The sequence below is a fragment of the Salvelinus namaycush genome, chromosome 16, assembly GCF_016432855.1.
Source record: "Salvelinus namaycush isolate Seneca chromosome 16, SaNama_1.0, whole genome shotgun sequence".
Lineage (NCBI taxonomy): Eukaryota > Metazoa > Chordata > Actinopteri > Salmoniformes > Salmonidae > Salvelinus > Salvelinus namaycush.
The window spans coordinates 27,355,893-27,383,576 of NC_052322.1; the positions used below are offsets into that span (position 1 = coordinate 27,355,893).

The window sequence follows — 27,684 nt, forward strand, 5'->3', positions numbered from 1 at the left end:
CACAACAAAATAATTCACGAAACATTGGTAGATGTGAAAAGGAATAGACCTAGGGTCAAGTACATATATTTTCAGTAGCATAATATGGCCAGATGGCCAGTGAATTATTTGTATTTTTTTATGGGTTGTACAAAAGGTGACTACACTTGTGTGTTGGAGTAAATTGTCTGAAACTGGTGCTTTTCGAAATTGTTGTTTTTGTGTCAATAACATACTTAGCCTATACACTTACCATACTCATATACAATTAAAATAGCTCTGGTATTAAAAAAGCAACAAATGCTACGCATTGGCATAGTTCCTAAACTACCAAGCCCTTCCTTCCAGCCTCACACTTATCAATAAAAACATACTTTTGTGACAGTTTAGAATTGTGTTTTGGGAAGAATCATTGTGATTCACTTCCTTCAGTATTTCTTATTAAAACTTGAGGGTTAATATTAGATGTGGCACTGCTCTTTCAATTAATGTATTATTTTGCCATGGTAATTAATGTAAAACTTTGCAACAAATATGAGTAATATCCTCGAGGCAAAATCATGAACTGGCTGACACAGAGCTGAAAAAAAACTTTCCTCAACTTTGCATGCCTAAAAATGGCATGATCACATCGTCTGATTCTGGGAAGGTGGTCACAGTGAGAACGGAATTTCTCTGGGATGAGAATCTTTGCTGTTTAATTTCCTGAGGATTAACTGTGAAAACTGATGAGACGAACACCATTGTTTCTCTATAAACACTGTAGAGGTAGACCACTTTATAACCTAATATTTATTACCTAACATAATCATATGAAATTGCCAGTGGCAGTTTTCTAGTGCAGGTATTCCTAAACTGGGGTACGCGCAACGCCGTCAGGGGTACGCCAAATGAAAATGTGATTCACATTAAAAAAATATTTTTTTCTTCACATTTTCAAACAGTACATTTATATTTTCCAACGGGGCTATACATTTGGGTGAGTTTTTTCTCTCGCCTGAGTAGCCTTGTTTCACTGTCAAAATGGCGCTGAAAGAAATGGCAGCAGTTTAACGGGCGTGCAACCTATGGCAATTGCTCGGCCTCTGACCGCGAGGTACTACAGAGGGTAGTGCGTACGGCCCAGTACATCACTGGGGCTAAGCTGCCTGCCATCCAGGACCTCTACACCAGGCGGTGTCAGAGGAAGGCCCTAAAAATTGTCAGACCCTAGCCACAGACTGTTCTCTCTTCTACCGCATGGCAAGCGGTACCGGAGTGCCAAGTCTAGGACAAAAAGGCTTCTCAACAGTTTTTACCCCCAAGCCATAAGACTCATGAACAGGTAATCAAATAGCTACCCGGACTATTTGCATTGTGTGCCCCCTCCCAACCTCACTTTTTACGCTGCTGCTACTCTCTGTTTATCATATATGCATAGTCACTTTAACTATACATTCATGTACATACTACCTCAATTGGGCCGACCAACCAGTGCTCCCGCACATTGGCTAACCGGACTATCTGCATTGTGTCCCACCCACCACCCGCCAACCCCTCTTTTACGCTACTGCTACTCTCTGTTCATCATATATGCATAGTCACTTTGACCATATCTACATGTACATACTACCTCAATCAGCCTGACTAACCGGTGTCTGTATTTAGCCTCACTACTTTTATAGCCTCGCTACTGTAAATAGCCTGTCTTTTTTATTTTTTTTATTTTTTTAAATAAATGTTATCCCATTTTCTCCCCAATTTTCGTGGTATCCAATCGCTAGTAATTACTATCTTGTCTCATCGCTACAACTCCCGTACGGGCTCGGGAGAGACGAAGGTCGAAAGCCATGCGTCCTCCGAAGCACAACCCAACCAAGCCGCACTGCTTCTTAACACAGCGCGCCTCCAACCCGGAAGCCAGCCGCACCAATGTGTCGGAGGAAACACCGTGTACCTGGCCCCCTTGGTTAGCGCGCACTGCGCCCGGCCCGCCACAGGAGTCGCTGGAGCGCGATGAGACAAGGATATCCCTACCGGCCAAACCCTCCCTAACCCGGACGACGCTATGCCAATTGTGCGTCGCCCCACGGACCTCCCGGTCGCGGCCGGCTGCGACAGAGCCTGAGCGCGAACCAAGAGACTCTGGTGGCGCAGTTAGCACTGCGATGCAGTGCCCTAGACCACTGCGCCACCCGGGAGGCCCAGCCTGTCTTTTTACTGTTGTTTTATTTCTTTACCTACCTATTGTTCCCCTAATACCTTTTTTGTACTATTGGTTAGAGCCTGTAAGTAAGCATTTCACTGTAAGGTCTACACCTGTTGTATTCGGCGCACGTGACAAATATGCTTTCATTTGATTTGATAATAAATGAAACCATCTAGTGTTCAGTGAAATAACAACAATGTAAAATACAGGCAGCCTAGTCAAATAATTAACATCCAATCACATTAACCGTTATTCTCTTGCGGGAATTCCACCAAGTTCGTATGTAGCCAAACGTAGCTGCTGCTCATTCCGTTTGGTCGAAAATTGATAAATGGTTAAAAAAAAGTAAGGCCCACGTCCGTAGAGACCCATACCAGCTCTACTGGTAGTACTACTACTACAAGCAGTACTACACCTGCACCTGTCGACGAAACAAGTTGTTCTGCTTCCACGAGCACATCCAATGCTAGCATCAGTAATTCTACATTTGTTGTTAGCCCAGCTAGCATGGACACTGACAGTTGTGAATCTTACATGGGAAAGCACCGAACAACAGACAGGGACGTTAGACCATCGAAGAGGCGCAAATATGATGAGAACTACATTGATTTGGGGTTCACTTGTATTGGGAGTAGTGCCTTTCCTCAGACACAGTGTGTGCAAAAGTACTATCACAACTCGATGAAACTGTCACGCCCTGGCCTTAGTATTCTTTGTTTTCTTAATTATTTTAGTTAGGTCAGGGTGTGACATGGGGAATGTATGTGTTTTTTTGTAGTGTCTAGGGTGGTTGTAAGGTTTAGGGGGTTTATTAGAGTAGTTGGGTTTATGTTTAGTATAGAAGTCTAGCTGTGTCTATGGTTGAGTGTAGGTATCTAGGAAAGTCTATGGTTGCCTGAATTGGGTCTCAATTAGAGACAGCTGGTTATTGTTGTCTCTGATTGGGAGCCATATTTAAGGCAACCATAGGCTTTAGCTGTTTGTGGGGAATTGTCTATGTCGAAGTGTTTTGTGTCAGCACTTATGTTTGTATAGCTTCACGGTCGTCTGTTTTGTTGGTTTGTTTTGTTTTTTCCTTCTTTAAATAAAAAGATGTACTTTCCACGCGCTGCGCCTTGGTCCACTGTCATTCAAGAAGACTATCGTGACAGAATTCCCCACCAATGCGGGATCAAGCAGCGTGAAAAGCGGCAACAGGAGCAGCGCAAGGAGGAATGGAAATGGGAGCGTAATATGGACTACACTACGTGGGAGGAGATCGACAGGTGGGCGATCGACCCAGGGCGAGTGCCGGAGCCAGCCTGGGATTCTCTGGCGCAGTGTGAGGAGGGATACCGGCGAATGGAGGCAGCACGACGACGCGGTAGGAAGCCTGTGAGTCAGCCCCAAAAAATTCTTGGCGGGGGGCTTAGAGGTAGTGGGCCGAGGGCAGGTAGGAGACCTGCGCCCACTTCCCAGGCTAACCGTGGAGAGCGGGAGTACGGGCGAACACCGTGTTACGCAGTAGAGCGCACGGTGTCTCCTGTACGTGTTCATAGCCCGGTGCGGGTTATTCTACCTCCCCGCACTGGTAGGGCTAGATTGGGCATTGAGCCAGGTGTCATGAAGCCGGCTCAACGCGTCTGGTCTCCAGTGCGTCTCCTCGGGCCGGCATACATGGCACCAGCCTTACGCATGGTGTCCCCGGTTCGCCTACATAGCCCGGTGCGGGTTATTCCACCTCCCCGCACGGGTAGGGCGACGGGGAGCATTCAACCAGGTAAGGTTGGGCAGGCTCGGTGCTCAAGGGAACCAGTACGCCTGCACGGTCCGGTATTTCCGGCGCCACCTCCCCGCCCCAGTCCAGTTCCACCAGTGCCTACACCACGCACCAGGCTTCCAGTGTGTCTCCAGAGCCCTGTTCCTCCTCCACGCACTCATCCTATGGTGCGTGTCTCCAGCCCGGTACCACCAATTCCGGCACCACGCACCAAGCCTCCTGTGCGTCTCCAGAGTCCTGTGCATCCTGTTGCTGCTCCCCGCATTAGCCCTGAGATGCGTGTCCCCAGCCCGGTACCACCAGTTCCGGCACCACGCACTAGGCCTAATGTGCGTCCCCAGGGTCCAGTATGCCCTGTTCCTTCTCCCCGCACTAGCCTGAAGGTGCGTGTCCTTAGCCCGGTGCCTCCAGTTCCGGCACCACGCACCAGGCCTACAGTGCGCCTATTCCGGCCAGAGCCATCCGTCTGCCCAGTGCCATCTGAGCCATCCGTCTCCCCAGCGCCATCTGAGCCATCCGTCTCCCCAGCGCCATCTGAGCCATCCGTCTCCCCAGCGCCATCTGAGCCATCCGTCTGCCCAGTGCCGTCTGAGCCGCCCGTCTGTCCCGAGCCATTAGAGCCGCCCGTCTGTCCCGAGCCGTCAGAGCCGTTAGTCAGTCAGGAGCCGCTAGAGCCATTCGTCAGTCAGGATCTGCCAGAGCCGCCAACCAGACAGGATCTGCCAGAGCCGCCAACCAGACAGGATCTGCCAGAGCCGCCAACCAGACAGGATCTGCCAGAGCCGCCAACCAGACAGGATCTGCCAGAGCCGCCAACCAGACAGGATCTGCCAGAGCCGTCAGCCAGCCATGAGCGTCCAGAGCCGTCAGCCAGCCATGAGCAGCCAGATCCGTCAGCCAGCCATGAGCAGCCAGATCCGTCAGCCAGCCATGAGCAGCCAGATCCGTCAGCCAGCCATGAGCAGCCAGATCCGTCAGCCAGCCATGAGCAGCCAGATCCGTCAGCCAGCCATGAGCAGCCAGATCCGTCAGCCAGCCATGAGCAGCCAGATCCGTCAGCCAGCCATGAGCAGCCAGATCCGTCAGCCAGCCATGAGCCGTCCAGCCAGGATCCGCCAGAGCCGTCCAGCCAAGATCCGCCAGAGCAGTCATCCAGCCAGGATCCGTCCCTCAGTCCGGAGCTGCCGTCCCTCAGTCCGGAGCTGCCCCTTATCCTGGTGCTGCCCCTTATCCTGGTGCTGCCCCTTATCCTGGTGCTGCCCCTTAGTCCGGTGCTGCCCCTTAGTCCGGTGCTGCCCCTTAGTCCGGTGCTGCCCCTTAGTCCGGTGCTGCCCCTTAGTCCGGTGCTGCCCCTTAATCCAGTGGGGTTAATGTGGAGGGTGGCCATTTGGAGGAGGCTACGTAAGCGGGTAGTGACTATGGTGGGGTGGGGACCACGACCAGTGCCGGAGCCGCCGCCGTGGACGGACGCCCACCCAGACCCTCCCCTAGACTATGTGCTGGTGCGCCCGGAGTTCGCACCTTAAGGGGGGGGTTATGTCACGCCCTGGCCTTAGTATTCTTTGTTTTCTTAATTATTTTAGTTAGGTCAGGGTGTGACATGGGGAATGTATGTGTTTTTTGTAGTGTCTAGGGTGGTTGTAAGGTTTAGGGGGTTTATTAGAGTAGTTGGGTTTATGTTTAGTATAGAAGTCTAGCTGTGTCTATGGTTGAGTGTAGGTATCTAGGAAAGTCTATGGTTGCCTGAATTGGGTCTCAATTAGAGACAGCTGGTTATTGTTGTCTCTGATTGGGAGCCATATTTAAGGCAACCATAGGCTTTAGCTGTTTGTGGGGAATTGTCTATGTCGAAGTGTTTTGTGTCAGCACTTATGTTTGTATAGCTTCACGGTCGTCTGTTTTGTTGGTTTGTTTTGTTTTTTCCTTCTTTAAATAAAAAGATGTACTTTCCACGCGCTGCGCCTTGGTCCTCTCTCAGTCCCTTTGACGATCGTGACAGAAACAGACATTTAGAAACAAAACATGCCAATTTGAAAAATAAGCCACAGGAGTTTGAGTGAGAATTAAGACGACTTTTGAGTAGTAAGACATGTATAAAAGCAACAGATACCATTAATACGAAGGGGCTAGAAGCGTCATATATGGTGAGCTACCAAGTGGCTAGGACAGGCAAGCCCCATACTATTGTGGAGGATTTAATTCTTCCTGCTGCCGCGGATATGACTGGGACAATGCTGGGGGAAAAGGCAAAAAAAAAACAATACAGACAATGTCTTCATCAAACAACACTGTTTCAAGCCGTATCGGTGACATGGCAGGAGATGTTTTGAAACAATTACTGCTTCGCATACAAGCTAGTGAATTATATGCGTTACAGCTGGATGAGTCAACAGACGTGGCGGGCCTGGCACAGCACCTGGTATATGTCCGTTACGTTTATGGGGGTCAATTAAGGAAGACATCCTCTTCTGCAAACAACTGGAAACAAGGACAACAGGAGAGGATATTTTTTAAGTACTGGACAGCTTTGTGACATCAAATGGACTTTGGTGGTCAATGCTTCAATGCCATAACTCTCCTTCCGTGGCCTCCAACTGCTCTTAAATACAAGTAAAACTAAATGCATGCTATTCAACCGATCGCTGCCTGCACCTGCCCGCCCGTCCAGCATCACTACTCTGGACGGTTCTGACTTAGAATATGTGGACAACTACAAATACCTAGGTGTCTGGTTAGACTGTAAACTCTCCTTCCAGACTCACATCAAACATCTCCAATCCAAAGTTAAATCTAGAATTGGCTTCCTTTTTCGCAACAAAGCATCCTTCACTCATGCTGCCAAACATACCCTCGTAAAACTGACCATCCTACTGATCCTCGACTTCAGCGATGTCATTTACAAAATAGCCTCCAATACCCTACTCAATAAATTGGATGCAGTCTATCACAGTGCCATCCGTTTTGTCACCAAAGCCCCATATACTACCCACCACTGCGACCTGTACGCTCTCGTTGGCTGGCCCTCGCTTCATACTCGTCGCCAAACCCACTGGCTCCAGGTCATCTACAAGACCCTGCTAGGTAAAGTCCTCCCTTAGCTCGCTGGTCACCATAGCAGCACCCACCTGTAGCACGCGCTCCAGCAGGTATATCTCTCTGGTCACCCCCAAAACCAATTCCTCCTTTGGCCGCCTCTCCTTCCAGTTCTCTGCTGCCAATGACTGGAACGAACTACAAAAATCTCTGAAACTGGAAACACTTATCTCCCTCACTAGCTTTAAGCACCAGCTGTCAGAGCAGCTCACAGATTACTGCACCTGTACATAGCCCATCTATATTTAGCCCAAACAACTACCTCTTCCCCTACTGTATTTGTTTATTTATTTTGCTCCTTTGCACATACTTCAACTGCAAATCTACCATTCCAGTGTTTTACTTGATATATTGTATTTACTTCGCCACTGTGGCCTTTTTTTGCCTTTACCTCCCTTATCTCACCTCATTTGCTCACATTGTATATAGACTTATTTTTCTACTGTATTATTGACTGTATGTTTGTTATACAACAACACAGAGTTGCACATGGAGTAAGTGTCGAAATGCTTTGCTTTATCTTGGTCAGGTCGCAATTGTAAATGTGAACTTGTTCTCAACTTGCCTACCTGGTTAAATAAAGGTGAAATAAAAATATGTGTTGGTATCTGTACTGATGGTGCAAAAGCCATGAGAGGGAGACATAGTGGAGTGGTAACGCACAAGCAAGCAGTTGCTCCCAACGCCACTTGGGTACACTGCAGCATCCATCGAGAGGCTCTTGCTGCCAAGGGAATGCCTGACAGCTTGAAAGATGTTTTGGACACTACAGTGAAAATGGTTAACTTTGTTAAAGCAAGGCCCCTGAACTCTCGTGTATTTTCTGCACTATGCAATGATATGGGCAGCGACCATGTAACGCTTTTACAACATACGGAAGTGCGCTGGTTATCAAGGGGCAAAGTATTGACAGGTTTTTATAAATTGAGAGACGAGCTTAAAGTTTTCACTGACCATCATTTTAACGTGTCTGACCGCTTGCATGATGACGAGTCTCACACGACTGGCCTATCTGGGTGACGTTTTTTCCTCGCCTGAATGATCTGAATCTAGGATTACAGGGACTCTGCGCAACTATATTCAGTACGCGGGACAAAATTGAGGCTATGATTAAGAAGTTGGAGTTCTTCTATGTCTGCATTAACAAGGACAACACGCAGGTCTTTCCATCATTGTATGATTTTTTGTGTGCAAATGAACTCAAGCTTACGGACAATGTCAAATGTTATATAGCGAAGCACCTGAGTGAGTTGGGTGCGCAATTACGCAGGTACTTTGCCAAAACGGATGACACAAACAACTGGATTCGTTATCCCTTTCACGCCCTGCCTCCAGTCCACTTACCGATATCTGAACAAGAGAGCCTCATCGAAATTTCAGCAAGTGGTTCTGTGAAAATTTAATTTAATCAGAAGCTACTGCCAGATTTCTCGATTGGGCTACGCTCAGAGTATCCTTCCTTGGCAAATTGTGCTGTTAAGACACTGATGCCCTTAGCAACCACGTGCCTATGTGAGAGTGGATTCTCGGTGCCCTGGTCCTATAAGAGCTCTTTGTCACTTCCCACAAGCCGGGTTGTGACAAAAACTCACCCTCATTCTTATGTTTAATAAATGTATTGTATAGTGTGTGTGTGGCAGGCTTACAATGATGGCAAAAAACAATATTTGAAAGTGCGCTGACCCTGGTGCTAGAGGGGGTACACAGCTGGAGGTTAAATGTTTGAAGGGGTACGGGACTATAAAAAGTTTGGGAAACACTGGTCTTGTACATTGTGATGTAATGGCGTGGGTAATAAACGACAGATTTAGTCATTACTGTTCAAAACAGTGTAGAAACACTCAAGTTACAAAAGTTACAGCTGGAGTGGGCTGGAAGGGTCTTCAACCTCTTGACAAGATCACTAGGTGTTGTAAGGTAACAACCAGCCTTATTTCAGAAAGCAAACACATCCTGCACTTCACTCTCACAAATCCCTTGCACCTATAACAATGAGACACACTTATATTGGATTCCCGACAGTGCCATCTCACTTCTGACACCAGTGTAGCAAATTCAAAGGGTAGCCCAACCAGAACTTGAACCTGGGTCCCTGCGACCATCAGCCCAACACCTTAAGCATTAGACCAAGGGGCTGCAACTTCTGAACACAAAGTTGCTAGAATTTGTATGTACATATAATGCAAACAAGAACTTGTCAACAACCTATCAACAACTTCTCACCAAGTTCAACGAGTTCCTCAACAATCTGTCGATTAAGTAAAAACAACATTTGTCAGACACTTGAATAAGATTGTGAGATGCCTTGTTCTGAGTGACTTGATTGATTGTATCTTTGCAAAAGTTTTCTTGACAACTTAAAAACGTAAAGTGTTATTGAAAGTGACATCACTTACTTTTTTCTGTACTCGTCTCTATCTCTCTTGATTTTAGCCAACACATTGTACAGGGCTCGCAGTTCAGGGGTGATGGTATCGACTTGAACTCCAACATCAACACCATCCGCCTGCATCCATGACACCCCGGGGCTGTGGAGCCTAGTCTCGAGTCGGTCCCCAAACCTCTTGTGGGTAAAGTTCCATATCGTACCTGGTGGGCTTACCCGTGGCTGGTACCCAGCCAGAGACAGGTCCAAAGAGCCCGTTTGGGTTGTTTGTTCTCGGCTAAAGTAGGCTCTGTAGCGGGATTGCTCTAATGCTTGCTGTAGTTGATTTTCTAACAACTTGTTTCTACGCTCCAATTCATGAACTTTAGCTAGGAAACATCTAAACCGCAGGTTAAGTGTTTTCAAGGCATGAATATTGGAACCCAAATCGTTCCGTAGAGCACTAGACACCCTAGCACTAGTACCGGACGCTGGCGCTCCAACGGGGACCCCAGCGGCACCCGGAGATTGCGAACCCTCAGCAAGAGCCATCGAATTCATCATTTCGTTTGCGTTAAATGGGCAATACATTAAATTTAAAAAATCACCACGGTATTCCGAGGGGCTTAACTGGTCAACTTCAATTAGCCTGCTACTACTAGGCCTACTGTATTTTTCACCCGCGCCCTGCCGTAAAAATAGGCCAGCCCTCCACAATGCGGTCGGCGATGATGTGATTCTTTGAAATGAGCTTATGCGACTACAAATCTCGCAACCATTGCTGTGAACGCCATGTCATTGTGTCATATTGGACAGTGTAGGAATGTAGACTCGACATAAAGATAAACGCCGTATGTCACCTTCTTCATGATGCTCTTGTTAACGGCGAATGTATCTCCACGCAAAATAGTTAAGGACGCTATTTAGCCCCAGGCTATGTAGCCTGCGCACCTTCTAAACGCGCACGTTCTCTGTATTGCTGCTGATATTTTAACTAGTTTCTGCAAAGTCATTCGCCTTCATTCATTTCTCCTGCGCCGCCCATTCTTTTTGATAGAGTCGTCCCAGTGAGCTGCCGAATACGCCTGAAATCAAGGCTCTGTCCCTATTATTGGTATTATGTTACAGCCAAATGAAAACACCCTACAATGCTACGCCCCACCCGCCCGCCAGCTAACGCCAGCTAATATTCTGAAATAAATGTTTATTTTTAGAAAGATATGTTTAGAACATGCCCATTCAAGCTTATCTAACTTTAGATTTCCTAACGAACCAGAAAACCAGCGGTTATTTCTGATTGTTTATCAAAGTTATCTGGTCAACTCATTTATCTTGCTATGTATGTATGTATGTATGTACGTATGTATGTGCAGTGCGTTCGGGAAAGTAGTCAGACCCCTTCCCCTTTTCCACATTTTGTCACGTTATAGCCTTATTCTAAAATGATTAAATAAAAAAATGTTCCTCATCAATCTACCCACAATGCCCCATAATGACAAAGCGAAAATAGGTTTAGACATTTTTCCAAATGTATAAAAAAAAAACAGAAGTACCTTATTTAAATAAGTATTCAGACCCTTTGCTATGAGACTCGACATTTAGCTCAGGTGCATCCTGTTCCCATTGATCATCCTTGAGATGTTTCTACAACTTGATTAGAGTACACCTGTGGTAAATTTAATTGATTGGACATGATTTGGAAAGGCACACACCTGTCTATATAAGGTCCCACAGTTGACAGTGCATGTCAGAGCAAAAACCAAGCCATGAGGTCGAAGGAATTGGCCGTAGAGCTCCGAGACAGGATCTTGTCGAGGCACAGATCTGGGGAAGGGTACCAAAACATTTATGCAGCATTGAAGGTCCCCAAGAACACAGTGGCCATCATTCTTAAATGGATTGATGAGGGGAAAAAACGATTTAATCAATTTTAGAATAAGGCTGTATGAATGAACTGTATACCCATCTGGTGAGATTTGCTGAGCTTATGCTGTTGGCCTACTGGCCATAATAATAACAAGAAACAATAACAGAAGTCAAAATGCATTTTACTCCAGCTGCCAATGCATACTACTGTAGACTAGGCCTACGTTTTTCGTGTCATATCACTACTTTTATTTTATTCAAACACACAAAATCCAATTGTGGTAATATGAATTTAATTGAAAAGATTTTCCCCTTTTTCTCAGATTCACCAAATATCGCTGAAAGACTAACTGCGGACTAAATTGAATTCGGCACAATGGACTGCACTGCGTTTAGCGGTCATGAAAGTTGGCTGCGATTTCAGCACCTAGGCAGTGAACAGCGCCGCGGTACGGCCAGCTATAAATGAGTTAAGATTGAAGAACCAGAGGTTGATGTGGCTTTCCCATTATTTTATGGAGGATTTAAAGAAATTGGGTGGTTACGTTTTTTTGTACACAAATGAAGCATTATAATTGTATGTTCTTCCTAACCTACACACACACACACAAAATGAAACAGGACTGTTATCTAGAAAATATTTTATTATAATTTTGGTTGTTAAATACCCAATGCATAGTCAAGATATGGAAGAGACTTAATCAAAGTAGAATAAAGGAAGTTTATGATATGGCTCATATTTCCCAAACTGTATTAGTATATCTCCTCAATATCATGCGTTGACTGTTCAAAATTGCATCAGTTCAAAAAAATCTTCCATTGGTAGAAATTCCAAAATATGTCCTCTATGGCTCACTCTCCAGTCTCAATTACCATGTCCTCCATCACTGTGGACTGTGTGAGCTGTCTCTATGAGATAAGTCTTTGTAGTGTGTAAACATATAGGCACTTTCTGTATGACTGGCCATTTAGCCTGTGTGCAGTGGGGCAAACTGTAGCATAGGGCCTTGGTGGGCTGTAACAGTGGCTCCACTTCTCTTGCCCTCCTTTCCTTCTCTCCTTCCTCCCTTTCCCCAGGAGGGACTATTTATTGCACATAACCTCAAATAAAAACATGAATGACAAAACCAAGACAACTGGCTAAAACCAGACTAAAAGGTGTTAAAAAAAGGATCACCATGTTAGATAATGTCTTGCAGTCCCTCTGCTTTGCATTGGTCTGAGTGTCTATGTCAGTGCAGTCACCCCTTGGCCTCCTACTCCTCCTCCAGATCTAGACCTCCATGGTCTTGAAGTAGATGCGGGCGTAGATTATGTCTAGCTGGCTGTGCAGGGCATGGAAGGAGGGCCGCTTAGAGGCCTCTGGGTTCCAGCACTCCAACATAATGCGATAGATGTTGGGGGGACACCTACTTGGACAGGACAACCTGTAGCCTGTCGACAGGAGCTCCAGCACCTCCTTATTGCTCTTTCCTGTGTATGTGTTTGTGTGAGATCGAGAGCAAAAGAGAGAGAGATTGAGAGAGAGAAAGAGGGAGAAGAATAAATATTATTCAGAGGGATAAATATTATCAGTCAGAGGGAAATATTCAAAAGCATTTTTACAGATAGAGGTAATAGATTAACTGTAATGAGGGTTGACTTTTTCTCGTGATACGTGTTGTATAATGGTAAAAATAAGAATATTGTCTTGAAAACGTTTGACACACACACCATCGTATGGCATCTTTCCTCGTGACATCATCTCATAGAGCAGCACACCGAAGGACCAGACGTCAGACTTGACAGAGAAACGCTGGTAGAGAGCAGCCTCAGGGGCCGTCCATCTCACTGGGATCTTAGTGCTTCTGCTGGCTGTGTACACACTGTCCTACACACACACACACACACAGACACACACACACACAGACACACACACACACACACACACACACACACACACACACACACACACACACACACACACACACACACACACACACACACACACACACACACACACACAGAGCGAGAAAGAGAGAGAGGGGACATATCCAACCATTTGTTTTTACTAAGAATTTCTTAATATTCCTATGGAAATGTCCCAATTCTTTTTTTGCTTTTTAAGCAAGAATCCTTGCTTTATCTGAGAGTGAACAATTTCGCCTTGACCAGGATAAGTAAGCCCAACATACAGCATATTTTTCTAAAGCTTTAGTTAACCTATAGGTTCTCCCTCTTCATTTCTCCATACATTTCACATTCATGTCACATCCATTCTATCCTTACCTTAATGATCCGTGCCAGTCCAAAGTCAGCCACCTTACAGACCAGGTCATCTCCCACCAGGATGTTCCTGGCCGCCAGGTCCCTATGCACGATGTGTCGGTCCTCCAGGTAGGCCATGCCCTCGCCCACCTGGCTGCCCATGTAGATGAGGTGGGCAGAGGACAGCACATGACCCTCCGTCGCTGAGAACAGCATAGTGAGCGCACAGGTTAGGATCTGTCAAGCATGATAAGGTCAGCATAGTTACTCAATTGCCTTAACATATACGTTTATTAGTTAAAAACATTTAAATTTCAAACAGATCTTTGTCAGGTGAACTGAGATGGAGTTATTTAATATGCAAGCCATATCTGATTCCTGCTATTACATCATTTTTTCAGCCAAGCACCCAATGACCACTTGAGGTTTTTGAATACTTATGTTATTGGTCAAGCATAATCATCTGTGAACACACACACTGAATGCAATGTAAAGACTGGGGAACAGAGGGGAGGGTGTGACTGACTCACTGTCCAGGTAGGACTTTAGGTTGCCCTTGGTCATGAGCTCAGTGACGATGTACACGGGCTCTCCCCTGGAACACAGGGCCAGCAGCTGGATCAGCTTGGGGTGGTGGAGGTTCTTAAGTGCCTGCACCTCCTTCACAAACTCATCCTGCTTAGTGTCCTCTGCAGGAGAGAGAGAGAGAGAGAGGCTGAGGTCAGTGCTATCAAGGTGATAAGGAGCTTAGGACTGGCCCTATGTAGTATTATAATCCCTTTATGAACAATGTGAGAGCCCTGACCTGAGTGGACTGACTCAAAGTTAGAGAGTATGTAATTGTGTGTTTTGTGCATGCATGTGTTCCTGCTTTTTATAATGTTTTGCCATTGCAGCACTTGCCCATCTGCATTATGTCTTTGAAAATATTCCCTCATCAATAGTCACTCATCAAATATTTGCCAAAATTCTGCTTGTAGTGTGCTGAATCATGTATTAATATGATAGCAGCAATAGCTAGCATGCTTACCTTGTTTGAGCATCTTGATGGCCACCTTCTTTTTCTGGTTGATCCACAGGGCCTCCCACACCTCTCCAAAGTGGCCCTCCCCCAGCTTCCTTTGCAGTTTAAACTCCTCCCGAGGATGCTCCCAGGGCTCCATGTCAAACAGCTCCCTCTGGGGACACCACAACAACACTGTTACAAGCAGCCTCACACAACTGGACACCACAACACTGTTACAGCAGCACAGAACACAGCTACCGGGTATGGCGAATACTTTCAAATACTTGAGCTGTGCTTCATTTTGTTTTCCCAGTACAATGGAACCAATGAAATAGTCCCAAAAGGGAAAACCACAAGCAAAATGATTACGCATTTGTGTGTCAAATAAAATCAAATAGTATTTGTCACATGCGGCGAATACAACAGGTGCAGACTTTCCCGTGAAATGCTTACTAACAAGCCCTTAACCAACAATGAGTTAAAAAGTAAGAACATTAGCAAATAAAAATAGTAACACAATAGATTACAATAATGAGGCTTTATAGAAGGACTACCTGTACCGAGTAAATGTGCAGGGGTACGAGGTAGTTGAGGTAATAGGTAATATGTACATGTAGGTAGAGGTAAAAGTGGCTAGGTAATCAGGATAGATAATAAACAGAGTAGTATCAGCGTATGTGAAGAGTGCATAAGTGTGTGTAAGTGGCGTCAATATTGTGACGACCCCCCACTCTGTCTGCCGAATTCTTTTTCTTTGCTCTTGTTTTCCTTAATAGGATGTCGGTGGGCGGAGCTGGGAGGGTCGTCAGCGAAATGGGACACCTGGGCTCGGGTGTGTCCCAGGATAAATGCACCCCTTCCCCATTAATTGGGAAGACTCTCTCCATGCAGACACTGATAGATTTTGGTTGTGGCATTTTTGTGGCTGTTTTTGTTTGTTTGTGTTGGCACCTTTCAACACCCCTCATTATCACATTTATCCACGCAACCACTCACTTACACTACTGATTACACACACCATTGCTAATTGTGTTTACTTTAGTTAATAAATATATTTTGTTATTCGTTATCTCCACATCGTCTCCCTTTATGTTATGGGCTTCGAGCCGGTTCGTGACAAGTGGGGGCTCATCTGGGAACATAAGGTTGGTTCCTAGACATTTTGGCGCATAGCACTTTGTTGCATTATGAAAGACTAATACTAGTGTCATTTGGCTTACTAGTATGTGTGTTGTTTGGGAGAAAATGTGGAGTTCATGTTAAACTCTGTAGGTGCTTAGTTTGCATCTTTTGTCTGAGTTGTAGAATTTGGTGCCCAGTACTGGTTGCCTTTGTTTGTTTGTTTGGTAAACTTGCCACTGTGGTGGATAGTTGGTTGTGTTCTGCGTTGGAGAAAATACATTGGTTAGTTTCCAGGCCCCTGCCCAGGCTGGAGACTCTACCGCAAATCCGCATGAAGACTAGGGTTGAGTTACTGTGGGTTTTGGGGAAGCTCCATATCTCTCTTCTGTGGTGCTCATTGTGATTGTCATTTCTCTGGTTGTGGTCTGGTGTGCTCAGCAGAGGGGAAGAGTGAGATTTTTTATTTTCTTGCGACTATGGCATCTTACCTAGATGAGTTCATTTGCTTCCCATCAGAGGAACTGTTAGAATTATCTACTAAAGAACAGCTGTTGAAGGTTGCTACAAGGTTGAAATTAGTGATAACCGTCAAAATTCTATGAGGTTGATATTGAAGGCCAATCTGATGGAGAGTGGTGTTCTTGAAGTTACCACTAGGGCAGCCTCTGCTGAGGACTCGCCCTCTCTCTAACGTTAATGACCGCTCCATCGGTTAGTCCTAGTAGTCTTCTTTTTGAACAGCAGAAAGAACTGCTTCTGTTACTTTAGCCGATCATGCTCTAGCTGTATGAAACGGAATTGGAATTTAAACAGGATTTGGAGTGTGCTAAAATCTAGCTGCAACAAGAGCGGCTAGAGCTGGTAAGGGAAGGAAGGCTCTCAGGGGAGAGTTTGCTCTGGGAAGGTGACCCAGATGTACCTAGGGGTCGTGCCCCAGATACATTTGATATTGTTGGGAACTTACGGTTGTTGCATACATTTAATGAAAAGGACCCTGAGATATTCTTTTCCTTGTTTGAGTGTGTTGCTGACGTTAGGAGTTGGCCTGATTCTGACTGCACTTTAATGTTGCAGTGTGTGCTGACTGGTAAAGCGCAGGAAGCATATTCAGGTTAAAACGGCTGTGTTACAGATTTACGAATTGGTTCCTGAGGCTTACCACCAACGATTTAGAACTTTAAAAAGGGATGATGAACACATGTTGAGTTTGAGCGAGAATTATCTTCAGTTTAATCGCTGGTGTTCCGCCTCTGCAGTTATGACTTTCCAAGGGCTGTGTGATATGATTATGTTAGAGAAATTTAAGGACACAATCCCTGATCGTATAGCCATGTACATTAATGAACGAAAAGTAAAGACTGTCGCTGATGCTGCGGTTTTGGCGGATGAGTATATTTTGACTCACAAGTGTCTTGGCAGAGCCCCGTATTCGGAGTGAGTGGGGCGTTCGGAGAGATTTGGGCCTCGCTCACCGAGATACTTTGGTTCACGGGCAGAGTTTCATTCAACTAGGGTTGAGCCTGACTCCCGTGGTAAAGCTGACTTGTGTCAAGAGTGTCACTACTGTCAAGGTTCAGGTCATTGGAAAACGAATGTCAAGTTCTCAGGGCTAGGGGTACATTCAGTACGTGTGCTTATGTTAAATCTAAGGCGTTAGCTGTGCCTGTTCCACATCAGTTCACTCCTGACACATTGTCTCATGCCCAGGGGCATGTGAAAGTCCATATTGACCCAGACTATTTACCTTTCATTATGGAGGGTTTTGTGTCTGTTAGGTAAGGACCTAGTGCCAGTGAAGATCCTGAGCGACACAGGTGCCTCTGAATCATTTGTTGGAGTCTGTTACCCTTCTCTGCTGAGAATGATTCGGGGAATAGTGATCTAATTAGGGGAATAGGTTTGAACACTGTCAGTTCTGAGCCGTGGCGACCTGGTCACTGCGCCGGCTAACGAGAATACCACAAAGAAGTCTGTCACTGCTTTCCCTGTTATCCCGTTATCTGTATCCCGCTCCGATCTAATTAACGTGCAACGGACTGACCCCACATTAGAAGAGTTGCGTGACCAAATTGTGCCTGTTGAACAGTTTCGAGATGTCAGTTTCGACATGGCTATTTTCTCCAAGAGGATGTCCTGATGAGAAAGTGGGTGTCTCATGGTGGTTGTTTTCTGGGGGAGGCGATTAGTCAGGTTGTTGTACCAGTTAAGCTTTGTGAGCTGGTGTTGCCAACTTCCCACAAAGACATTGCTGGACATATGGGTGCGAGGAAAACCTACGATCGCATATTAAGACATTTCTTTTGGCCTAGACTAAAGAGGGATGTTTCTGAGTTCATCAACTTGTCACACCTGTCAATTAACTGGTAAACCTAATCAAGCTATAAAGCCGGTACCACTTTTTCCTATTCCTGTACTCAGCTAACCTTTTGAGTATCTGATTATTGACTGTGTTGGTCCTCTGCCTCGTTCTAAAAAGGGTAGTAGTTACCTGTTCACTGTGATGTGTCAGACCACTAGGTTTCCTGCTGCCTATCCTCATGTCTATCACGACTAAGTCTGTGCTAAAAGCTTTGACTCAGTTTCTCACTGTTTGGAATCCCTAAGGTCATTCAGAGTGATCAAGGATCTAATTTCACTAATCTGTTTGGTCAGGTTCTCCAACAGCTCCATATTAAACACAATTTGTCTAGCGCCTATCCCGCGCAAAGTCAAGGAGCACTGGAACGTTTCCATCAAACACTTAAGTCTTTGAGAGATTATTGTACTGAGATGGATTGGGAGGAGGGGTTGCCTTGGTTACTGTTTGCCACTAGTGAGGTTTCACAGGAGAGTACGGGTTTCAGTCCAAATGACCTTGTGTTTGGACATAGAGTGCGTGGACTTCTATCTGTTCTCCAGGATGACTGGAAGTCCCCTCAGTCCCTTTTATCTTATGTGTGTGATTTCCGGCGACCCCTGTACGCCGCTGGGGAAATGGCTAAAGAGAAGCTATCATCTTCACAGGAGAGAATGAAGGGCATATTTGATCGGTGAACTGAGCCTCGTCACTTTAGTCCAGGTGACCAGGTTCTTACTCTGCTGCCAATTGTTGGTTCTCCTTTTCAAGCCAAGTTTCAAGGTCCATATACCGTTGTGAGCCAGTGCACTGAGCAAAACTATCTAGTTGCCACTCCAGAATGAAGAAAAGTGCACCAACTGTGCAATGTAAATTTGTTAACCCTATTATGCACGTTCCTCTGAGGCTGAACAGTGGGAGTCTACAGAGGACGGTAAATCTGTTCTTTTGGCTGATACCGTTATTTCGCTGGGTTCTTGTCATGCTAGGTCTGTGCATGAGGAGGAAGATGTTCCTGGTCCCGACGATTGCATACTGCAGGGTAGATTGAAAAATTCAGAGACACTGGATATTTTAGACAGCCTTCTCGCTCATCTACCTGTTGATGGGCGGAAAGAGATGGTTGGTGTGATTCGGAGAGTTCCAGGTTTGTTTTCTGATACACCTACACGTACAAACTTAATAGAACATGATATTGACATTGGAGATGCTGACCCCATTCGTCAGCAGTTCTATAGAGTTTCTTCAGAGAAACTGCGTTGTCTGGATGCTGAGGTCAGATACATGCTGGAGAGTAAGATAGCAGAGCCTTCTTTCTCCAGTTGGGCTTCTCCCTGTATCTTGGTCAGTAAACCGGATGGAACAAACAGATTTTGTACGGACTACCGTAAGGTAAAGTGTCACTAAGCCAGATTCATTGCCTCTTCCTCGAATGGAGGACTGCGCTGATCAAGTCGGCGCAGCTAAGTTTGCGCAAATTTGACCTGTTATAGGGCTATTGGCAGGTGCCACTGACGCATAGGGCACGTGAAATCTCTGCCTTTTACACCCTCTGGTCTGTACTCGTATTCGGTTATGAGTTTTGGAATGCGTAATGCACCTGCCACTTTTCAGCGACTTATAAACAGGATTGTATCCGGTCTGGCCGGGTGCGCTGTTTATCTTGACGATGTAGTGATATATATGCAGATACTTGGGAGGAACATCTGTCCCGTATTCAAGCCTTGTTCGACCGCCTAGCTGCGGGTTGCCTCACGATAAATCTGGCTAAATGTGAGTTTTCTCAGGCGACCATTACATACCATGGGTTGGGCAGGGTGAAGTGCATCCTGTTTGGGCTAAGGTGGTAGCTATTGATGCTTTCCCACCAACTACTAAAAAGGAACTGATGTGTTTCTTGGTAATGATTTAGTTATTATTGTAGTTTTTCTAGGAACTTCTCTACTGTGGTCGCTCCCATGACAGATTTGCTGAAAGCTAAGGCTGTTTACGTATGGTCTTCTCGTTGTCAACAGGCTTTTGAAGATGCAAAGAGGTTGCTTACCTCAACTCCGGTGTTGGCTGCTCCTCGCGTGGATTTGTAATTTACCTTGCAGGTGGATGCTAGTCATGTGGGGGCAGGTGCAGTTTTGCTGCAAGCAGATGTGTCTGGGGTTGAGAGGCCTGTTTCTTTTCCAAAAAGTTGAACCATTATCAGTTGAACTACTCGGTCATTGAAAAAAGCGCTAGCACTCATATGGGCGCTACAACACTTCGAAGTGTATGTCAGGAGTAGTACCTATTGTGGTCTACACCGACCATAACCCTCACCTTTTTGAGGTCCATGATGTGTCCTAATCAGAGGATAATGAGATGGTGTTTATTTTTTACAAGCATTCCATCTCGATGTGCGGCACATCCGGGGGACTGATAATGTCATTGCTGACGCGCTCTCTCGTGCTCCCAGTTCCTGAATGTTCACGTGACTGACCACTTATTTTGTGTCTGGTATTGTCCTGTTCTGTCGCTCCTGTCTGTTCCCTTCTGGTCTCGTTTTCTTTCCTCTTAAAGGTTGCTTCCTGTCCGCAAAGGTTGCTGAGGTCTGGGGAGGACGAGGTTGGCTGGGGCAAGTGGACGCAAAGGCTGGATCAATCTGTTGTGTGACTGGTATGATGTTCCGGGGTCTTTGTTGGTCCCTGGTTTTATGGGGGGGGGGGGGGGGTGACGACCCTCCCACTGTCTGCCGAATTCTTTTGCTCTAGTTTTCCTTACTGGGATGCCGGTGGGTGGAGCCGGGAGGGTCGTCAGCGAAATGGGACACCTGGGCTCGGGTGTGTCCCAGGATAAATGCACCCCTATCCCATTAATTGGGAAGACTCTCTCCATGCAGACACTGATAGATTTTGGTTGTGGCATTTTTGTGGCTGTTTTTGTTAGTTTTCATTGGCAGCTTTCAACACCCCTCATTATCACATTTATCCACGCAACCACTCACTTACGCTACTGATTACTGACTACACACACCATTGCTAATTGTGTTTAGTTTACTTTAGTTAATAAATATATTTTGTTATTCCTTATCTCCACGTCGTCTCGCTTTTTGTTATGGGCTTCGAGCCGGTTCGTGACAATATGCATGAGTGTGTGCAAAAAAGTCAAAATTGGCCGTATTCTAATTTTATTTTTTATATTTGGTCTTAATTTATAGTTAGGGTTAGGCAGAAGGTTAGCATTGTGGTTTAGGTTAAATCAGATTGTAGAAATAGGTGTTGTAGACACCAAATTGTAGAAATAGGTGGGGGGTTTATGACTTTGTGGCTGTGGTAACTAGTGACGACTGCAAAAAAGGGTCAATGCAAATAGGCCCAGGTGGCCATTTGATTAACTGTTCATCATTCTTATGGCTGGGAGGTAGAAGCTGTTCGGGAGCCTTTTGGTCCCAGACTTGGCGTTCTGGTACTGCTGCTGTGCGGTAGCAGAGTGAACAGTCTATGGCATGGGTGGCCGGGGTCTTTGACAACTTTCCAGGCCTTCCTCTGACAGTGATTTACTAGGCGGTCCGCATCACCCTCTGTAGAGCCTTGTGGTCGGATACCAAGCGTTAATGCAGCCAGTCAAGAGGCTCTCAGTACTGCAGCTGTAGAACGTTTTGAGGATCTGACGGCCCATGCCAAATCTTTTCAGCCTCCTGATGGGCAAGAGTCGTTGTCGTGCCTTCATGACTGTATTGGTGTGTGTGGACCATGTTCATTTCTTAGTGATGAGGACACAGGAACTTGAATCTCTCGACCCGCTCCACTACAGCCCCGTCGTGTGAGTGTGGTGATCAGATGGCTTTAGTACATTGAAAGATAGGTAAGTTTCTTTAAAAACACAGGCTCTTAAAAATACAAATGTATTATTTGATACTTAGACTCATAATCAAGTGCTACAAAATATGTGTCAATCAAGAAATGATCAATAAATAATCTACAAAGGATGATTTATACTTAAATGATTACCAAGTTTACATTGTGATTGTCTTGGCAAATCAAAATAAACAAATGGTTAAATGAAATAAACTACAAATGAAATGTAACATCTGCTCCTTTCAATCTCATGAAGAGAATTTGAAATCATCTTGGCTTTCCTTTCAAGAGGCTCAGTCTAAATGTTTGTTTCATACAACAAAACGAGGAAGCTACAGAAGTGTCAACTGAAATAAAAAGGGCCTGAAGTGAGGGGGGAGTGTGTGTGTGTCTGCGGGGCTTTCCACAGCCTCTGATTCAGTCACATCTCTGCTGGGAAGGAAGAGAGAAGAGATCTGATCACGGAGAGGTCTCCAGTAAAAACAGCCTGATCACTGCTACTACACTACTGCTTCTTGATTCCGTAATGTAATGTAAACACATAATTCTAACATATGATTGGATTTTGGGGAATTTGTCTGCCAAAAACTCTGGATTTGTGTGTGTGAGATCCGGGTGGTACACACACCTGCTGTGCACATGGCTCATCCAGAGGCACTCCTAGACTCCTGGAGTTGTTCTGGTAGTAGCGGATCAGCTCCCCCAGAGTGGCGAAGGAAATCTTGTCTGACACAAAGTACGCCCCGATCAATGAACGCTGGATCCGGAAATGGAACACTTTCCCATCGTTTCTGGCTGCGGAGGAGAGGGCAAACATGATTTGACTGTTTTAAATTTGACACATTTCAAAAGCAGGGTGGTTTACACACGGTTTTCCTTTTTAAATGTCTTATGTCACACCCACACTTGGCCAAAGTAATATTAGCAACAGGACATATGAGCACGGACTTGGACATTGCTTACAGTATAGTGGGTGATCAGAGGATGGTGGTTCTCAACTACGGAAGTACTTTATTGCCACCCATTGGTGAATGAATGACTGCACTTTTTCCACTGGTATTTGTTTGCATAGTATTTAATAGTGAAATTGTGTGGTAACAACATAATTAAATATTAGAACTCTATTTAATGTAATGTAATTTAATAGGATCTCTGTGGGTAACAATGGGTTCTTTCTGGTATTTACTTAAATTAATTCAGAGCTACCCAGTAGGCTACCAAATGGTGCATACGGTGCTTGTGTTAATGAATGACCAAGTAATTAACATGTGACCATGCAATATGGGCTTACCTGAGATGGTGTATTCATCACTGTGGCTCTCGCTAATGCGTACCAGGAACGAGCCATCCTTATTCTGAGAGGCTTGGAGCAGTTTCTCAGCCTTCAGCCGGTTGATGTTCCCATAATACCACCTCAACAGACAGACAGATGGATAGATGAACAGGCAGACAGGGAAAGAGGAAGACAGATGGACAAAAAGAGACACATGCACAATTGCACACAGGAGCAGACAAGAGTACACACACTGACACAGACACACACACAAATTTCCCCTAAAAAACAACCGCAGTGAACCCCCCCCAATATCAATGTAATCTAATAACTGATCTATTTCTCAAACTCAAGCTGCTTTGAGTGGAAAAGTAGGTGTGGTTCATAGGCTAGACTCCAGAGAGTAAGGAAGGCTATTTACAGTAATTAACAAGAATAGGTGTGGCTGTGCTGTGCTGCAAACACTAGGTACCTTTCCATGACGATTAGGTTTCACCTGAAACTCTGTCAGGTGCGGGTGTGAGCTGAGTTGAAAGATTATCATTTGTCAAAAGTTGTGTATCCACTGCTGTACTTCGCATACAGTAGTTACTAAACCTACAACTTGACTGCAGTTGCACCAATCTGACCACAAAGACAGAGACTTTATTTGTAAATGGTAACGGTAGCCACATACAGAAATGTAATACAGTGGCATTGTTATATACTACAATGCTGTCAACTGTGCAGTAGTAAACATGGAGGGAGGGGTGCTGTGTCACTTCTCTGTCAACAAACATTGACATTATTTAATCTGAATTAGTTCTATTTGAAATAATGACCATGCCAAATCTTTTTTTTGAGCCTCAAATAAAACATGTTAAATATAGCCTACCCAGTAAGCAAAAAGACGTTTGGGAAAAAAACGTATAAAAGACGGATCTTACGGGTGTAAACAATATGCATTTTCCGGTTGTTGAAAATACGTATTTTTCGTACATTGAAATCCGGTTTAAAATTATAGTAGAAAATATTTATTTTCCAGAAGTTGCAATCAGGTTATCTTTGTTTCTTAATAAACGTTGGAAATACATAATTTACAGACTTTGAAAATACATATTTTTTAGGTCATTGATTCTATGGCCAAATTTCAACAGCACATATTGTACATTCTCATTGAAGTAAGCATTATATCACAATAATAATTTGTCAATACATTTAATATAGGAAAGATGAGCAAACTGAAGATTGCAAAATATAATATTTATAATCGCTCTCATCTGTCACACTGCACTTACAGTGCATTCGGAGTATTCAGACCCCTTGACTTTTCCCACATTTTGTTATGTTACAGCCTTATTCTAAAATGTATTAAATTGTTATTTTTGCACTTTTATTAAAAATAAAAAAACGTAAATATAACATTTACATTTCAGACCCTTTACTCAGTACTTTTTTGAAGCACCTCTGACAGCGATTACAGCCAGGAGTCTCCTTAGGTATGATGCCACTGTACAAGCTTGGCACACCTGTATTTGGGGAGTTTCTCCCATTCTTCTCTGCAGATCCTCTCAACCTCTGTCAGATTGGATGGGGAGCGTCGCTACACAGCTATTTTCAGGTCTCTCCAGAGATGTTCAATCGGCTTCAAGTACGGGCTCTGGCTGGGCCAATCAAGGACATTCAGAGACTTGTCCCGAAGCCACTCCTGCGTTGTCTTGCCTGTGTGGTTAGGGTCGTTGTCCGGTTGGAAGGTGAACCTTCGCCCCAGTCTGAGGACCTGAGCGCTCTGGAGCAGGTATTCATCAAGGATCTCCCTGCACTTACTCCGTTTATTTTCCCATCGATCCTGACTAGTCTCCCTATCCCTGCCGCTAAAAAACATCTGCTTGATGCTGAAACCAATATGCTTCACCGCAGGGATGGTGCCAGGTTTCCTCTAGACGTGACTCTTGGCATTCAGGCCAGAGTTCAATCTTGGTTTCATCAGACCAGAGAACCTTGTTTCTCATGGTCTGAGAGTCCTTTAGGTGCCTTTTGGCAAACTCCAAGTGGGCCGTCATTTGCCTTTTACTGAGGAGTGGCTTCCGCCTGGCCACTCTACCATAAGGGCCTGATTGGTGGAGTGCTGCAGAGATGGTTGTCTTTCTGGAAGGTTCTCCCATCTCCACAGAGGAACCCTTCTCCCCCGATTGCTCAGTTTGGCCGGGCGGCCAGCTCTAGGAAGAGTATTGGTGGTTCCAAACTTCTTCCATTTAAGAATGATGAAGGCTACTGTGTTCTTTGGGACCTTCAATGCTGCAGACATTTTTTGGTACCCTTCCCCAGATCTGTGCTTCGACACAATCCTGTCTCGGTGCTCTATGGCCAATTCCTTCGTCCTCATGGCTTGGTTTTTGCTCTGACACGCACTGTCAACTGTGAGACCTTATATAGACAGGTGTGTGCCTTTCCAATGTCCAATCAATTGAATTTACCACAGGTGTACTCTAATCAAGTTGTAGAAACATCTCAAGGATGATCAATGGAAACAATATTCACCTGAACTCAATTTTGAGTCTCATAGCAAAGGGTCTGAATACTTATGTAAATAAGGTATTTCTGTTTTTATTTTTTATAAATTTGTTGGTCGGACTGCCAGATGGTGAAGCGTAATTCATCACTCCAGAGAACGTGTTTCCACTGCACCAGAGTTCAATGGCGCCGAGCTTTACACCACTCCAGCCAAAGCTTGGCATTGTGCATGGGGATCTTAGGCTTGTGTGCGGCTGCTCGGCCATGGAAACTCATTTGATGAAGCTCCCGATGAACAGTTATTGTGCTAACGTTGCTTCCAGAGGCAGTTTGGGACTCGGTAGTGAGTTCCAAACTGCCCCTGGAAGCAACCGAGGACAGACGATTTTTACACGCTACGTGCTTCAGCACCACTTGTGTGGCCTACCACTTCTTGGCTGGGCAGTTGTTGCTCCTAGAAGTTTCCACTTCACAATAACAGCACTTACAATTGACCGGGGCAGCTCTAGCAGGGCAGGCATTTGACAGGTGGCATCCTATGACGGTGCCACATTGAAAGTCACTGAGCTCTTCAGTAAGGCCATTCTACTGCCAATGTTTGTCTATGGAGATTGTATGGCTGTGTACTCAATTTTATGGCTGAAATAGCCGAATCCACTAATTTGAAGGGGTGTCCATATACGTTTGTAAATATAGTGTTATGTTTTAGCCAAATCAAGGCCGGTCCAGATGGAAGATGTTGCAGGTTGGGGGTGCTGTGATTTTTTTTGCCCGAGCTACGCTAGAAAAGGCTATATTGGTCCGTTAATACAGGACTAGTAAAGGCCCAGCATACTACTTTTGTGAAGAAAAAAAGTATAATTATACATTTTCAGCAGTACCCCCTACTTCCCGCGGCTATGGGTCCAGAAATCAATTAAGGTCGGTCCAGATCAGACCAAAAAAATATAATAATAAATACGTCCAAAAAGATGTCGCTGTAGGTTGTGGAATACCTTATTGGTAAACCTGGTAGGTTAAACATGATCCTATACAATATGGTGGACAAAAGCCAATCAAACCCGAAACGAGTGAAAGAAACATGGTGAAATCTCAACTGCATATTATGAATGAAACAATGTTGAGGTTGCCGCGCGCATAGACGCGCCACTCACTTGTGATTAGCGAACTCGTCCTGTAGAATGGCCACATATGTAGCCGGGACCAGTCCGGACTCCATCGAACCGGTAAGTTTTTTGGCAAGCACATAATCCCCCCTCTTTTCTATTACTGACAGCTTGTCCCCTTCCTTGATAGTCAGCTCCTCCTCGCTCCTGGCTTCGAAATCAAACAGAGCCGCATAGAGCTGAGTCGGTTTCTGCTTGGGGGACGGGGAACGGATATCACCTGAAATAGTGGGGATTTCGGCTGGTCGGGTCATATTTGGGTAATGGAATTCGGGCCATATCCAGTTCCATAGTCGACTACAGCATGGCATGCAACCACGACAACAAACCTCCATCCCAAGCCAGTCGCAACGCCGAAGTATCCAGGTTTTTTTAGGGAACCGCGACAATACGACGCGAAAATAAATGTGTTAATAGGAGAGCCAGAGGCCTATACAGTTTCGAGACGTCTTCGAGCTGCCCTTTCTCTCCTTCACAGCAAACATAGTGCGGCATCAGCGATAATTAGGTTGATAATCAGGAGAAACCTGTTTTGTGTTGAGATGGATCAGGGACACAATACTGTTGGCCGTGGGAATGCGGAAACGAGATATCCATGTCCAATTGTGCCCACATTGATCCTCAGTCATTTGCCAAGTGCGCCTAAAAGAGGAAATAGCCTACCTATACTTGTCCTCCAATGAATGATAACCAAATACCGCATCTCTCTGGAATACGGTCAAAATTTCTGCACTCCAAGTGGCATTTGCTGAGCCAGGTCCACGAAATGCGTATAGTCAGGGTTTTTGTTTGGAACACTAGACATTTCCCGCTATCCCCGCGTCTGTGAACCTGTCCGCCTGCTGCTCGTGCTTGGCGGTTAAATCAACAACACCCCAGAGTATATCTGTCCATCTACAACTACACCATTGTCTCTGGTGCAAGTGATATAGTCCGTGCGTATAGGCAACACACAGTTTTTAATT

At 45.3% G+C, this 27,684-nt stretch overlaps 2 protein-coding genes across 2 annotated transcripts in view; both read right to left on the reverse strand.

The window, feature by feature from the left end:
* The window catches only part of LOC120061605 (intermediate filament family orphan 2-like), a 29,076-nt gene extending 18,823 nt beyond the window's left edge, over window positions 1–10,253 (reverse strand). Inside the window, exons 1-2 of the mRNA XM_039011511.1 lie at window positions 10,245–10,253; window positions 9,416–9,627 (exon numbers count right to left, since the gene is read on the reverse strand). Of these exons, the coding sequence (XP_038867439.1) occupies window positions 9,416–9,627; window positions 10,245–10,253 (221 nt within the window). The remainder of the gene's footprint in view (window positions 1–9,415; window positions 9,628–10,244) is intronic.
* Window positions 10,254–12,523: 2,270 nt separating this feature from the next.
* On the reverse strand, window positions 12,524–27,054 carry LOC120060737 (tyrosine-protein kinase SRK3-like). Its single transcript, XM_039010146.1, has 8 exons — window positions 26,708–27,054; window positions 23,079–23,200; window positions 22,416–22,582; window positions 14,528–14,675; window positions 14,028–14,186; window positions 13,519–13,700; window positions 12,964–13,120; window positions 12,524–12,723 (listed from the first exon to the last, which is right to left on the reverse strand). The coding sequence occupies exons 1-8, from the start codon at window positions 27,052–27,054 to the stop codon at window positions 12,524–12,526; spliced, it is 1,482 nt and encodes a 493-aa protein (XP_038866074.1).
* Window positions 27,055–27,684: the final 630 nt, after the last annotated feature.